The sequence below is a fragment of the Notothenia coriiceps genome, unplaced genomic scaffold (assembly GCF_000735185.1).
Source record: "Notothenia coriiceps isolate Sejong01 unplaced genomic scaffold, NC01 NC01_scaffold00022213, whole genome shotgun sequence".
NCBI classification, from domain to species: domain Eukaryota; kingdom Metazoa; phylum Chordata; class Actinopteri; order Perciformes; family Nototheniidae; genus Notothenia; species Notothenia coriiceps.
In genome coordinates, this window is record NW_011354914.1 from 369,770 (window position 1) to 382,660 (window position 12,891).

The 12,891-nt window shown below is 38.7% G+C and overlaps 1 protein-coding gene across 2 annotated transcripts in view; it reads left to right on the top strand.

Annotated features, from left to right (window-relative positions):
• The window catches only part of adamts14 (ADAM metallopeptidase with thrombospondin type 1 motif, 14), a 45,587-nt gene that overhangs the window by 26,965 nt on the left and 5,731 nt on the right, over positions 1 to 12,891 (top strand). For both annotated transcript variants that reach the window (XM_010780888.1, XM_010780889.1), the window contains exons 7-17: positions 1,531 to 1,636; positions 6,369 to 6,512; positions 6,685 to 6,817; positions 7,290 to 7,403; positions 7,600 to 7,748; positions 8,847 to 9,019; positions 9,592 to 9,725; positions 10,284 to 10,407; positions 10,619 to 10,699; positions 12,013 to 12,176; positions 12,273 to 12,438. In XM_010780888.1, coding sequence (XP_010779190.1) covers positions 1,531 to 1,636; positions 6,369 to 6,512; positions 6,685 to 6,817; positions 7,290 to 7,403; positions 7,600 to 7,748; positions 8,847 to 9,019; positions 9,592 to 9,725; positions 10,284 to 10,407; positions 10,619 to 10,699; positions 12,013 to 12,176; positions 12,273 to 12,438 — 1,488 coding nt within the window. The remainder of the gene's footprint in view (positions 1 to 1,530; positions 1,637 to 6,368; positions 6,513 to 6,684; positions 6,818 to 7,289; positions 7,404 to 7,599; positions 7,749 to 8,846; positions 9,020 to 9,591; positions 9,726 to 10,283; positions 10,408 to 10,618; positions 10,700 to 12,012; positions 12,177 to 12,272; positions 12,439 to 12,891) is intronic.

Consider the following 12,891-nt stretch of genomic DNA (forward strand, 5'->3'; position numbering starts at 1 on the left):
TTGCGCTGTGTTGGGCTGGGTCCAACGCTGTGTTTCAGGGTCACGAGCAGACATCACACTCTCTTGTCAAAGTTTAGCTGTAAGATGATAGATTCTATATCCAAATACTGACATTGTGGCTTTGGGATAAGGAGAAGAGAAATCTGTTCAGTTTGTGGAGAAGCTGCAAAGCAAATAAACTGAATAAAGGTTTGTACACAGATAATGAAACACCAACAAATACACTGTGATCAATTATTGTGAATGACGTCAAGTGTTTTTGAAATGCTCTCGTTGCCAAGGCCTTAATTGCCCATCAGTTGCTTTAGTAGTTTATCAACCAGATGACAGAGATCACCTCTCTCCTCACTCATGACATCAGCAGTAGAAACACATTTTTGACCCCTAGCTGTTGCTGCTGCACCTTAACGCTTCAATGTGCAAAGCCTCCCTTGATGGGAACCCATTCTGCATTGTATTGAGTTTCTTTTATCTACCTTTCAGATAAAGGTCCACACTGCTTTTAATGTTTTGCTTCATTGCGGCATCAAACATGCCTATTTTGTTGTCATTTAGAAAAAAGCAGCTGGATCAGAAACTGGCCTTCATAAACATCATCATAGCAAAAAAAGAAAAGCTCTGCTATGGCTGACCAGCTGCAGACATTTCTCTTTTTCAACACCATCAAAATATCCTGATGCTTTTTAAGACTGTTCATCGCCGGCTGTCTGTCTGCTGAATTTCTGCTTTTTACCTGCATGCCAAAAAAAGGTCTTCAGACGGTCAGAAAGCATGAAAATTATCTGTAAAGCCGCCAAAAGGAGGCCAGAACAATGGTGCTTCTGAACCAAACCAAAATGCTGAGCTGAATCGCTGCACACCTCTTGATCGGGTCATGTTTCATGTTTGTGCTTTGCTTAAAAGTTTGGTGAACTGTGTGAAAAGTTGTGATGCCGGGCTGGATGCCAGCTGGGTAATGATGACAGGCTTCTGAGCTTGCTGTTTACTTGGGGATTTTTTTAATGCACAGTGAGAAGGTGTTCATCCTAAAGGCTGTCAGACAGAAGCTTCACATCCTTCACAGCCCTAATGAAGTCTATGCTACTTAATGCAGGCTGTTAATTAGTGCCACGCTTATTCATGATGAGACATTAAGGGTACATTCTTTATAAAGAAATATTTTATAATAATTGAATGGCATCTCGACTTACTACCAAAATCCTTCACTCTGTATAACTTCACATTTTACAGCTACCTCATTAGAGACTCACTTTAGTTCAACTTTAGTTTGAGAGCTTGTTGAAAAAGCCTTAACAAAACCTTTTGTATCAGATTAAAGCAGTCCAACTTAATAGACAAGTGGGTTTATCATTGAAAGACGCATTCAAAGCCGTGTATGTACCAAAGAACGATTAAAACCATCAGAGTGCCTGCGATCACATCTCACATAGCTCCAATCTTCCACCATTATTAAAAGCACTCCACGAGAATGTCACAACCTTCATCCTGGTACTTGATTATTAGGGCTGTGTGGTCTTTTCTGTTGCCCAGGTTACGCTCCAGTGACAGGGATGTGCCACCCACTGAGGAGCTGCACTCTGAACCACGAGGACGGCTTCTCCTCCGCCTTTGTGGTTGCTCACGAAACCGGCCATGTGTGAGTAATGGAATAAGGATGAAAGGACCAGAAGGGTCTCGCTGCTCTAACTGCGTCCAATTATGGCGGTAGATACAGTATGCATGGTAGTCTGTAATCAAAGGTGGAGCCCTTTAAGGACGCTGTTGTTTGATGAAAATAAAGCATATGCTTGCCTCAGCATTAGCATTCATCTACTCAGCCAGTCAAGATGCTGTCCAAACAACAGACTTATTAAATGTATAAATATTCATATGAACTTGTGTACGTAGGTATGTACTTAAACTGCATGTTTAAACCTGTTGTTGTATCATATCTACGTACACCTGTATAGTCTAATGCAGGGGTGTCAAGCTCAATTTCATCGCGGGCCACATTAGCATTATTGTTGCACTCAAAGGGCCGGTTGTAACTATATAAAACATACAAATATATAATATAGATCAAATAATGTATTATATTACATTATTGCCTCTGCATTGGATTATTATCGAATAGGGTAATAACTTCATAATTAACTACGTCTGAAAGTAGAAGTCTAGGGCAAATAATTGCAAGTCTCTTCAGTGTGCATGACACAAGATGAGATGCATTGTGGAACATGTAGTTTATGGGCAACGTGCTTCTGTAAAGCGGCATGTAACCGTATGATAAACGTATTATATTCTTTGCAAGCTCTTGGGCCTTGAGTTTCACACCCTTGGTCTAATGCAATTCCATATGTTAAGCCATGAAGTCTATTTTTATTATGCCTATAATACTCATTTTTTGTTATTATAGAAATGATATGTTTAAGTATTAGGGCGATAGTAAGTGGTGTACCGCATTTTGTTGAGTGATGTTTCTTGTGTTTTGTCCCCTCCTGATATGATAGGAAACACCTTTCAATATAATGTAGTCCTACTGCGCCAGGTAGTGTCCATGGATAGAGAATATAAATTATATGAAATCCCTAAATTATTCATGTTTGCATATGAAATGCAATTCATGACTTCAACATAATTAAATCTTTCCTCAGTTCTGGTTCAGTCTTGCGCTCAAGAGTCTCCTTGAATCATGAAATGCCCCTGCTTCAGCTATCAGTAACTCCAAATGATCATATTGCCAACAATATAATCTACAAACTGTCAAGTTCCAAATTAAAGATGATTAGATAACTCATTCCCAAGCTGAAGTAAAACGAAACAGGGGCCTTGAGCAGGTGGAGGCTCGAAGTAATGCCTTGTCCATGTGAACTGCCATAGTGACTTAATTTGTGCAATCAAAACATAGGAAATATATAAATAAAGATAAACTGGAAGCAGGAAGAAAACAGCTAGACTTGCTCTGAACAAGGTAACACATTTCATCTACTAGCCACTTATCATCACATAACTGCCGAAAAACCCACAATGATCATTTGTATACTTTAGATTAATCAAACAAGATACTACTTGTGCTAATGCGGACTAATGTGCTTCAGAAGTACAGGCTGATTTAGTTTATTGTGGACAGACTAGCTTTTTCCACTCTTTATGCTAAGCTAACTAGCTACGTGCTGATAACTTTCAATTGACCAACAAGTACTTTGATTGATTTCCCCATCTACTCCTGACAAGAAAGCATATAAGTGGATTCACCAGAGTATCAGATCATTTCTTGAAGTCCATTACTACATCACAGTATCTAGTTACAGCTCTGTGGCTTCAGTTGAAGGTAGCAGCAGGGTGTATCCACTGTCTGTGAAGTGGTGGAGCTTCAGTTGGATTTATTAGCAGCTTCTGCCTGTGCTCAAAAAGTACTTCATGTTGATGTTTTGGTCCATGTCACAGATTTTCTCTCTTATTAGTCTCTAAAAGGCTTCTTAGCTAATGTCTGTGAACTGTGCGACCAAACCTTGAGTAAGTGCCAGGCAGACTTGATTGACAATAAATCAGAGGAACAGGGCAGGAATCCAACCCGCTAGCAGGGGTAAATTGGACGGACTCCATGCTGAGCCTGTCAGTGAATGACTCATTGATTGTGTGACTTTGACAAAACTGGATGACATTAACATTGTAATGGTGATGTGGTTCAGTGCTTTTAGAGAACTGCATTTTTCATCAGGCTTACTGAGAGACACAGTTGAAATGCACATGTAATGTCAGCTTCACTGTAATATCAGATGGAAAATGTCCACCACATAATTAATTTAATGTGAAGTTATTGGCCAATGGAATGTAAGGGATCCAATCATTACAAAAGCATAAGATTTGATTAAAACATTTAAAAAGAAACCAAACAAACAAAAGAAAGTACCATTTAGTAAGCAACTTGACCTATTAATCATAATTCTTCTTATTTTTTAAACGATTATTGATATATAATAGGGGAGGTGAATTCGTAGACCTTTTTTGGTTTCTAACCTCTCCCGAATTTGTCCTTAAATTCTTACTGTCTTTTACAAAAGGGTATATGTGCAAATAAACTAAACAAATCAGCATAATAATCAGATTGTATTCACATATTTGTCCCCCTTTCCTTCCGTTTAAATGATCATCTACTATGCTAAACAGTGTCCCCTTGCAATAAGAAATAAAACGTTTTTTATGATGCATGTGAACAACAATCTGATTAAAATGTTGTTTTAATAAAATGTAACCTTTATTAGTGCTAGTCTCAGCCAAACATGCCAAAATATTGAAATAGACTTAAAATAATGAGGAGAGAATGATCATTAGCTTGAAAAATAACCAACGACCTATGAATCACGCCGGTTTTGCTCAAATCAAGATAATTCTTTAATATGAAATCTTTAACATAATGAGGGGCACTTTGCTTATTAAAGCCGTATTCTTCCTTGGAGAGAAAAAAGGTATTGAAAGAAAAATGCCTTATTTAATCATCGTATTATCCAGAAAGGATGACTAAGGTTTTTATATGCAATGTACAGTAGTGCAATTAAATGAGAAATCTTTGCTGATTTGAGTACTTTCTTTCGAATCCACTGCCTCCATCAGCCTGTTGGATGTTTTATCTGTAAGATTAGCACATAGAGGCACATAGAGGCAGCCATATCAGAGCAGCTGTTCATCTGAATAATCGTATTTAATTTGGAATGTTTCCCATTAAGAGGCATATATTTCATGGATCAAATCATCGCACTAACTCTACGCTTGAATTAATAAATGTAGCAAAACAACTCTTTCCTTCCACATAAGAACATCGTTTTATCTCCCAATAAAATAAGCATATTCTAATACATTGCTTTCAATAAAAAAGATTCTAAAGAAAAAAAGATTCTGAGGTCCTTGCAGATCGTCTCAATAGATTTTAGAGACATTTCAAGCCATCCATAAGGAAATAGCGAAGAAGCATTCAGCTTCATACACATAGAGCATCTAGTCTACTAAAACATTTTTCTTTCTCCTCGAAATCAACTTTCGATAAGGTCAGAGTACTTCAGAGGTTTATATATAATAGCAACGCGTACAAGAACCCACATACGTCAGGAAGAAAAGAAGGAAATCTACAATAAAAACTAAGCAAAGGAAACACAATATCATAACTTATTTCTGCAGATGCATTGAGTGTCCTATTTATTCATTTATCAGGGATCACATAAGAAAAACATGACTTTCAATACTTGGAGTTCTATGCATGAAACAGCATTGTATCATCCCGATCTATGTCCAGGTTTCCAAAAGCAAACCAGTACATCACATTTTACTAAGATGATTGCAACACTGCTCACTATCTAGTAGTCACATGCTGCATATGATATTTACAAAACAGGTGTTGTTGTTTGATTAAGCAAAGATGGTTATTCATTTGACAATATTGATTGCATTCTTATTTGAAATTGGCCGATTTAACCAACATGTGTGAACTCTGAGAAATCAGATCCCACAAGGAAGGATTCTTGACATATTACAGGATGTTATTTAATGAACTCCTGTAGACATCATGTTAGTTATTGGTCAGTACAAAGAACAAAACAGATTCCCTCCTTTGTCACTGCCAGTAAGAAGAAAATATGAATTATTATGTTGGCATTTAACAACAGCTTCCCCTCAGCAGGCTGTGTCACTGCGTCAATGATTTATAACATAATGTTCAGAGCTCAAGCTGAATTTGGATTTTTTTGGATTTGATTTGATTTATTTCAAATGTGTAAAACAATAATACAAATAATAATAATGAAATGAAACAAGAGAATTATGATACTGTACCATCTTAAGCAATATCAAAATTGATAAACACAAATATTATTGACGTACAAATGATGACATACAAATGATATATAAGCAAATGATCTACCTAATTACACATCCCAACCCTTCTCCCAAAAAGTCATTGGAAATGTCGGCATGTTACGAGGGATTCAACCAACAGAACTGTTAGTGGTGGACTCTATGCAGCTAATAGAGACATCATATATTAAAATCTTCATCATGTAACTGAAGGTATTTTTTTTTAAATAGACATTATGTAGTTTGGATTTCTTTCACCAACTGTTGCACTTTCCACCTTATGTTCATTTTGCAAAATCTACTAAACTTCTCGAAGCACAACATATTGATGCAGCTGCTAAACTTGATATAAAAAAAAGAGAATACAGTATAAATACATGGTTTTAGATAAGAACATATCTGATCAGTGAAAAAGTATTGAGGCCAACTGACGGACAATACTTCATTCTGTGGACCCATTTCTATCTGTACTCAATAAGTATGGTGTTTTGTTCCCTTTAACCTTGCTGTACAATAAACCTTTCCCCCCCCCCCCCCACTAGGCTCGGCATGGAGCACGACGGACAGGGGAATCGCTGTGCTGATGAGACCAGTATGGGCAGCATTATGGCGCCACTCGTCCAGGCAGCGTTCCACCGCTATCACTGGTCACGTTGCAGCAAGCAGGAGCTCAATCGATACATCCAGTATGTTCTGTGTCTCCCACTCCATCACTTCTTCACTGCACATATTGCTTTTTACGCTGCACAGCTTATGTGTGAAGCAGCCCGATGTAATTGTGTTTTTTTTTTTTTTACTTACTCCATATCTCTCCAAAGGTCTCTATATATGACACTGTTGCTCTTGTCTCCTCTTCAGCTCATATGACTGCCTGCTGGATGATCCCTTCAAACACAAGTGGCCCAAGCTTCCTGAGCTCCCCGGAATAAATTATTCAATGGACGAGCAGTGCCGCTTTGATTTTGGTGTTGGTTATAAAATGTGCACCGCTGTAAGTCCTTTATACCTGTGTCATCCCTAAATTATTGATTGATTGTTTTGATTTATGTACCCCTTTAATCAGCAGAAATCCCATGAAAGTCTATTACATGACCAGAAAAGCTGTGAATGCATTACAAGAGATAATGGTATGATACTACAATACAAATACCGACTATATAGACACATTAACTGTTTTGAGTTTTTACATTTAAGAGACAGTTGTGCTCCAATAGAAAGGCAGGAAACTTCCTCTCAGTGGAAGTCAACACGGACACCCAGTTTGTAAATATATAAATGTTGCAATACTCTCATGAATAGGCTGAATCACAATTGTGTAACCTCAGTCTGCAATTTAGGTGACCTTTATTTGAATGAAAACCTTTCATTTCTTTAAAGTATTCAAACCAATGGAAATGTTCAAGGGCTGAGTCTGTTAACATTTCCAATAAGAATAACTGAAGCTCATAATCTCTGTTCTTTAGTTTCGAACCTACGATCCTTGCAAGCAATTGTGGTGCAGTCACCCCGACAATCAGTACTTTTGTAAAACCAAAAAAGGTCCTCCGGTGGATGGAACCGAGTGTGCCCCCGGAAAGGTGAGAAACATTTCTAAATCAGCTTTCAATTATTCTTCTATTTCCCTACAATGGAGCTCTCTGAAAAGGGGAAATAATGAGAAAGTACTGAAATGGTTTCAAATGTCACTGATGATTAGTCTTCTTAGTCTTTTTGTGACATTTCTGTCTTTATTTTCGAACGCCGTCTTTTCTCCCGTCTTTGTGATATTCTTAGTGGTGCTTCAAGGGCCATTGCATCTGGAGGTTCAGCCAGCAGCCTCAGGGCCACGACGGGAGTTGGGGCTCCTGGTCAGATTTCGGTTTCTGCTCCAGGACATGTGGAGGTGGAGTCCGCTCCCGCAGCAGACAATGCAACAACCCACCGTGAGTTCTGCTGAAAAAGAGAACGCACTGAAACGAAATCAGCTACGTTTTCGGGGGCCAAATAGTTTATATGCTCCCGGTATGTTCATCCAACAGATGGTGGCGTGCTGTTAAAGTATGAATGCAGAGCTGGAGAGCAGAGGGAGTTTTTGATCCAGCGCTGGCTTTGATTAAGTTGGCTGAAACAAAAACTTTACTTCAAAGTGTTAAAACAGTCCGCTAATGTTTGTACAGTATGCCATCCTGTTCGTGTTTATATTAATACTTGATGAAATATTGGCTTTGTTTTAGTTCACTCCATCTGATTAAACAGCCTTAACCATTGTTATCCATGGTTGACTGTAAGTACGTGGGCGCATAGTTATAACGGAAAGTTCGATTTTTACTAGAATCAAAGACAAATTATGGACGTTTTTAATCATTCAGTGTGAGTTATTCAGTTCACTGTGATCGGCAGGTTCCTGGTTTGTTTAATAGGCCACGGCAGACCTGTCTTACTTAGAAATGTGTCTCCAGTTTCAAAACAACCATAAGGCAGACTCGCTTGTCCGAGACCAACTTTGTTAAACTTTCCCCTAGCAGATGTGCACGGATAGGCATCAGAACCAGTGATGTTCAGAAATGGTGAAATCATTATGCTAGGGGTCATGATCAACATTACAACATTGCTCCCACACACAGTTGTGATTGCTATGGTTTATTCATAACCAGTATCAGATTGACTGATCATTCGAGTAGAATTATAATACAGTTTGACTTTTTAAAGTTTTGTCCAGTTTTCAGCTGCCTATAAAATTCCCAAGAACCAAAAATATTATCAATATTACGTCTCATAAGGACAATAAGTGATCATTACTGTAAGATGTATGACGTATGAGTAGAGAAAAAGGTATTCAATTAATTGAAAGGGTCACTGCAGGTATCTATCTTTGTATATATTTGTGCTTTGGAGCTGTTGTGCACATAATATTTGTTCCATCTCATAAAGCTCCCATAGTTTTCAAATCCAGCCAAACCTCCTGGACTCACACCAGGATGGACAATCTTTGAATCTCTGGGCACATCATGATGTGTTATTTTGTTGTTGTCATCCATCAGGCCTGCCTATGGAGGGCGAGATTGCCCCGGTTCTGCTTTCGACTACAAGATGTGCAACATGGAGGAGTGTGCTGGCCCTTATGAAGACTTCCGAGCTCGGCAGTGCATCCAGAGGAGCAACAAATACCACAAAAACATCAAGCACACCTGGCTGCCGTACGAGCACCCAGATGGTAAGCCTGTACAGAGCGAAGCAGAGCTGGCTCTCTCTTTCGGAGGTTTGCTTCAGAGCCACAACAAGTGGACAGATTACATTTGCAGGAGGGACTGCTGTCACGCATATTTAGATTCAGGTCCTGCTGATGTCTTTCTCAGAGTCTCAAAGGTCCCCTATTATACTGTTTTTCATCAATATATTATAGCTCTCAGATATACAGTATACAAACTTGTCTCAAAATGTTTTTTCTCTAAATACCAAACAGATCATTGCAGCGTCCCATAATCCCCTCTGTTTCAGCCTTGTTTCAAAAGGGCTGATCCTCTGTCTTTTACTTTAGATGAAGAATAAGGAGCCACTCCCCACGCCCCTCTGAGAGATATTTGGTTAAATGACATCATAAAGTGGACAAAATCCGATCAGCTCATTTTCCGACAGGTTTTTATATAAATGGATCAGGACAAAAATTGAGCGAATCTTTTTTCCTGAAACTTTCAGAATCTCTTTACACAGAGGGACAGGGGAGTGGATTTTGTATAATAGGTGAGATTTTTGCAGGAACCAAGGATTGTGTTTTTGTCTTTTCAGACGCCCGTAAGTGTGAGCTCAGCTGCAAGTCAAAGGAGACCGGAGAGGTGGTGTTCATGAACCAGGTGATGCATGATGGGACCCGCTGCAGCTACTCGGAGCCCTACAGCGTGTGCGCCCGAGGAGAGTGTCTGGTACGTAGAAACTCAAATGACATGCACTCAGACACACACCAACATATTGGCAAATTAAAGGCCTAATAATACATTTGTATGAATGCAAAATACATTGTTTAAGATGCTTAGTAAAAACCATAAAATGAATATGAATTTATAAAACATGCAGTTCCGACTTCTATACATGTTCTATGGCCAAGATCAGATTTCTAATGCATGAAATAATAAATAAAGTTTAGATATTAAACTTGCCCTTATTGCCTTTACTAGAGTGTCTTTTTATGATTAAAATAGTGCCTTTAGATGTTTGATGAGTGCACACCTCAGAATGCTGCTCCAAACACACAGACATTATTTTGTCTCAGAATTCCCCTTGGACATAAAGTGGAGACTTATATTGTTGCTGCTTGGCTCGCTTATTGTTATGTCTGGGTGTGTTTCCAATTTGCATCATCTTAAACCTCCAAAAACAGATGCGTACAGCATTTGCACATGGCATCATTTTCCCTATGGAATATCTCAGTTAGCATGAAAGTGTTGCCCCTGTTTGATTGCTTTCGCCTTTCCCCCTCGCAGCATGTAGGCTGCGACAAGGAAGTCGGCTCTTACAAACAAGAGGACAAATGTGGAGTGTGTGAAGGGGACAACTCACACTGTCGCACCGTGAAGCTGACTCTCACCAAGACCCCCAAAAAGAACGGTAATTATTATCATCATTTACATTCAGAAAAAAATAATCCAGTAGCCTGAAACATATCTCCTCAATCCTCTGTGTTTGCATGTCTTTAAACAAGGAAACAAAAGGTTCTGCTCCAAGTCTTGATTCAGAAATAATTGGCTGCTATTACAGAAGATGAGCCTACTGTTTTAGGCTCCCTGCTAAACCGTGTCGTGTCTCTTTGTCTTGTTAGGAATGCTGAAAATGTTCGATATCCCAATGGGAGCTCGCCACATTGTTATAGAAGAAAACGAAACTTCCCCTCATATAATTGGTGAGTATGTTCTTTTTCGCCAAACCAGATTCTTAGTAACAGAATTGGTTTGTGACAAGAACTCAATAATATAAGACCCAATTTTTTCCAAGGTTCTCGGGTTCTTTTATTTGTCTGTATGTGATGTTTGATAACACATCACATGTTTGTTATTACTGGGTCAGGGTGAAGCTGGCTGTACAATGTCATTACAGACCAGAGCGCAGGGTCAGCGAGTTCAATGTCTTTACTCTATAAAAAAGGACATAAAGGTCCTGTCCACCCAAAACACGCAAAAACATGAATAGCTTCAAGTCTTTCCAAAAACGTAACCTCATGCAAAAAACACTCATACAGTATGAACACATGTGCTTTTAAGTGGCATGTTATAATGTGAATGAATTTGGAGTTTAAATAAATATACATAACAAAAATAAAACTGAGACTACATCATTACATGTATAAACTGTTCAGAGCCAGCTTTGAAGCTTTGAGAGTTTAACTGATTGTCAATAGATAGATTCTTAGTTGTGAATTCATAAAGAGATCAAGCAGAATGACAGAATATAAGGCCATACATAATTAACGTACAGTATGTGTATAGAGGTGGGATGCCCCCCCCGTGGTGTCAGATCATTCCTGTTCAGATCGATGGTCACCTTTTTTTTTACCAAAGTTTTGAAACAAAAGGCTCAGTCCAATAAAGGTGTTTATACAAAGAACAAAGAAATGTAATTACAATTTGTTTTCCCAAGAAGCTGCTTTCTATATTATTAATTCCAACAGATTATCAGAGACATTTGTGTATTCATCACAGGTGCTATTCTAATGAAATAAACGGAAGACAAGCTTTTAGATTTCAGCTGCACTGCTGCACCAATGGCTTTCATGAAGGCTGCCTTATCTGTAATTGCATATTGGAGTACAAAGCAATGTGTGAAATGAGACTCCATAATGTTGAGAAATTGCAACCTTTCAATTTACAATAGCTCTCTGTATGGCCGACAATGGTGAGTCAGGATCTCGTGGCATTCAGCCCTTTTTCTCTCCGCTCTCCTCTGCTCCTTTCCTCTGGCTTTTATTAGCTCATGGGAATTAGAGATGACACACAACTTGGAGAAATTACTGTTGGCTAACCACAACGGCAAACATCTCAAAATGCATACTTACACGTTCCCTGCTCAAGGGAAAATCTCAGAGTTGTTCTGCGGGGGAGAGATTGATCCCAAATGACTGTTTGATCGTGGAGATTTCTAACGAATGAAACTATGACTTCACCATGTGAACCCTCTCTTTTCTCACAACACGTTTTATCTTTCTCTCATCATCAACAGCCGTGAAGAATCAAGTTACCGGAATCTTTATATTGAATTCAAAAAGTGAAGAAGCGGAAACAAAGACCTTCATCGAAAACGGTTTACAGTGGGAGTATTCCCTCGATGGTGAGAAGGAGACGGTGAAAACAACTGGTCCTCTGCATGAAGGCATCGTAGTGCTGGTGAGTGGGACTGGAACACGCTCATCATTTTTTTTCCCTTGAGCTTTTTCCTGAGTTTAATTGTTTTTCTAATAACTGTCCTTCACTTTGTTGCAGGTCATTCCTCAGGAAGAAGACACCAAGATTAGCCTGACGTATAAGTATATCATACATGAGGACCTGTTACCGCTTATCACCAACAACAATGTTCTTTTGGCTGAACTGGACACCTATGAGTGGGCACTGAAGAGCTGGTCTCAGTGCTCCAAACCCTGCGGGGGAGGTCAGTGAGAGTCTGTGTGGAAAATGAAGCGATTACAGCTGTGTATTTGGAGTATATGTGTGTTCAGAAAACAGAAAACAGAATGTTAATTCTGGAGTTTGTGAGGTTTTTTCACCATGTTATCGTCCAAAGTGGCGAAAAGTCTAATTAAGATCTACTGTTGCAACAAAAATGGTTCCCAAATTGGGATTCATAAAGTACATCTTATCTTATTTTATTATCTTATTAATGGATTGATTTGTTTCTTTTGGACAGTCAAAAGAAATTCAAATAGAACTTTAGGCACTTGCAATGGGTGTTTATTTCACTTTTTTTCTAACATATTAAACAATAAACAGTATATGGAATACATATTGAAAGGATCAATCGATAAGGCAAATAATAATTACTTGAGTACTAGATGATGAACGTTAAACATCTGGATTTCAGATGTATGTAGGTATCTTCATGTCT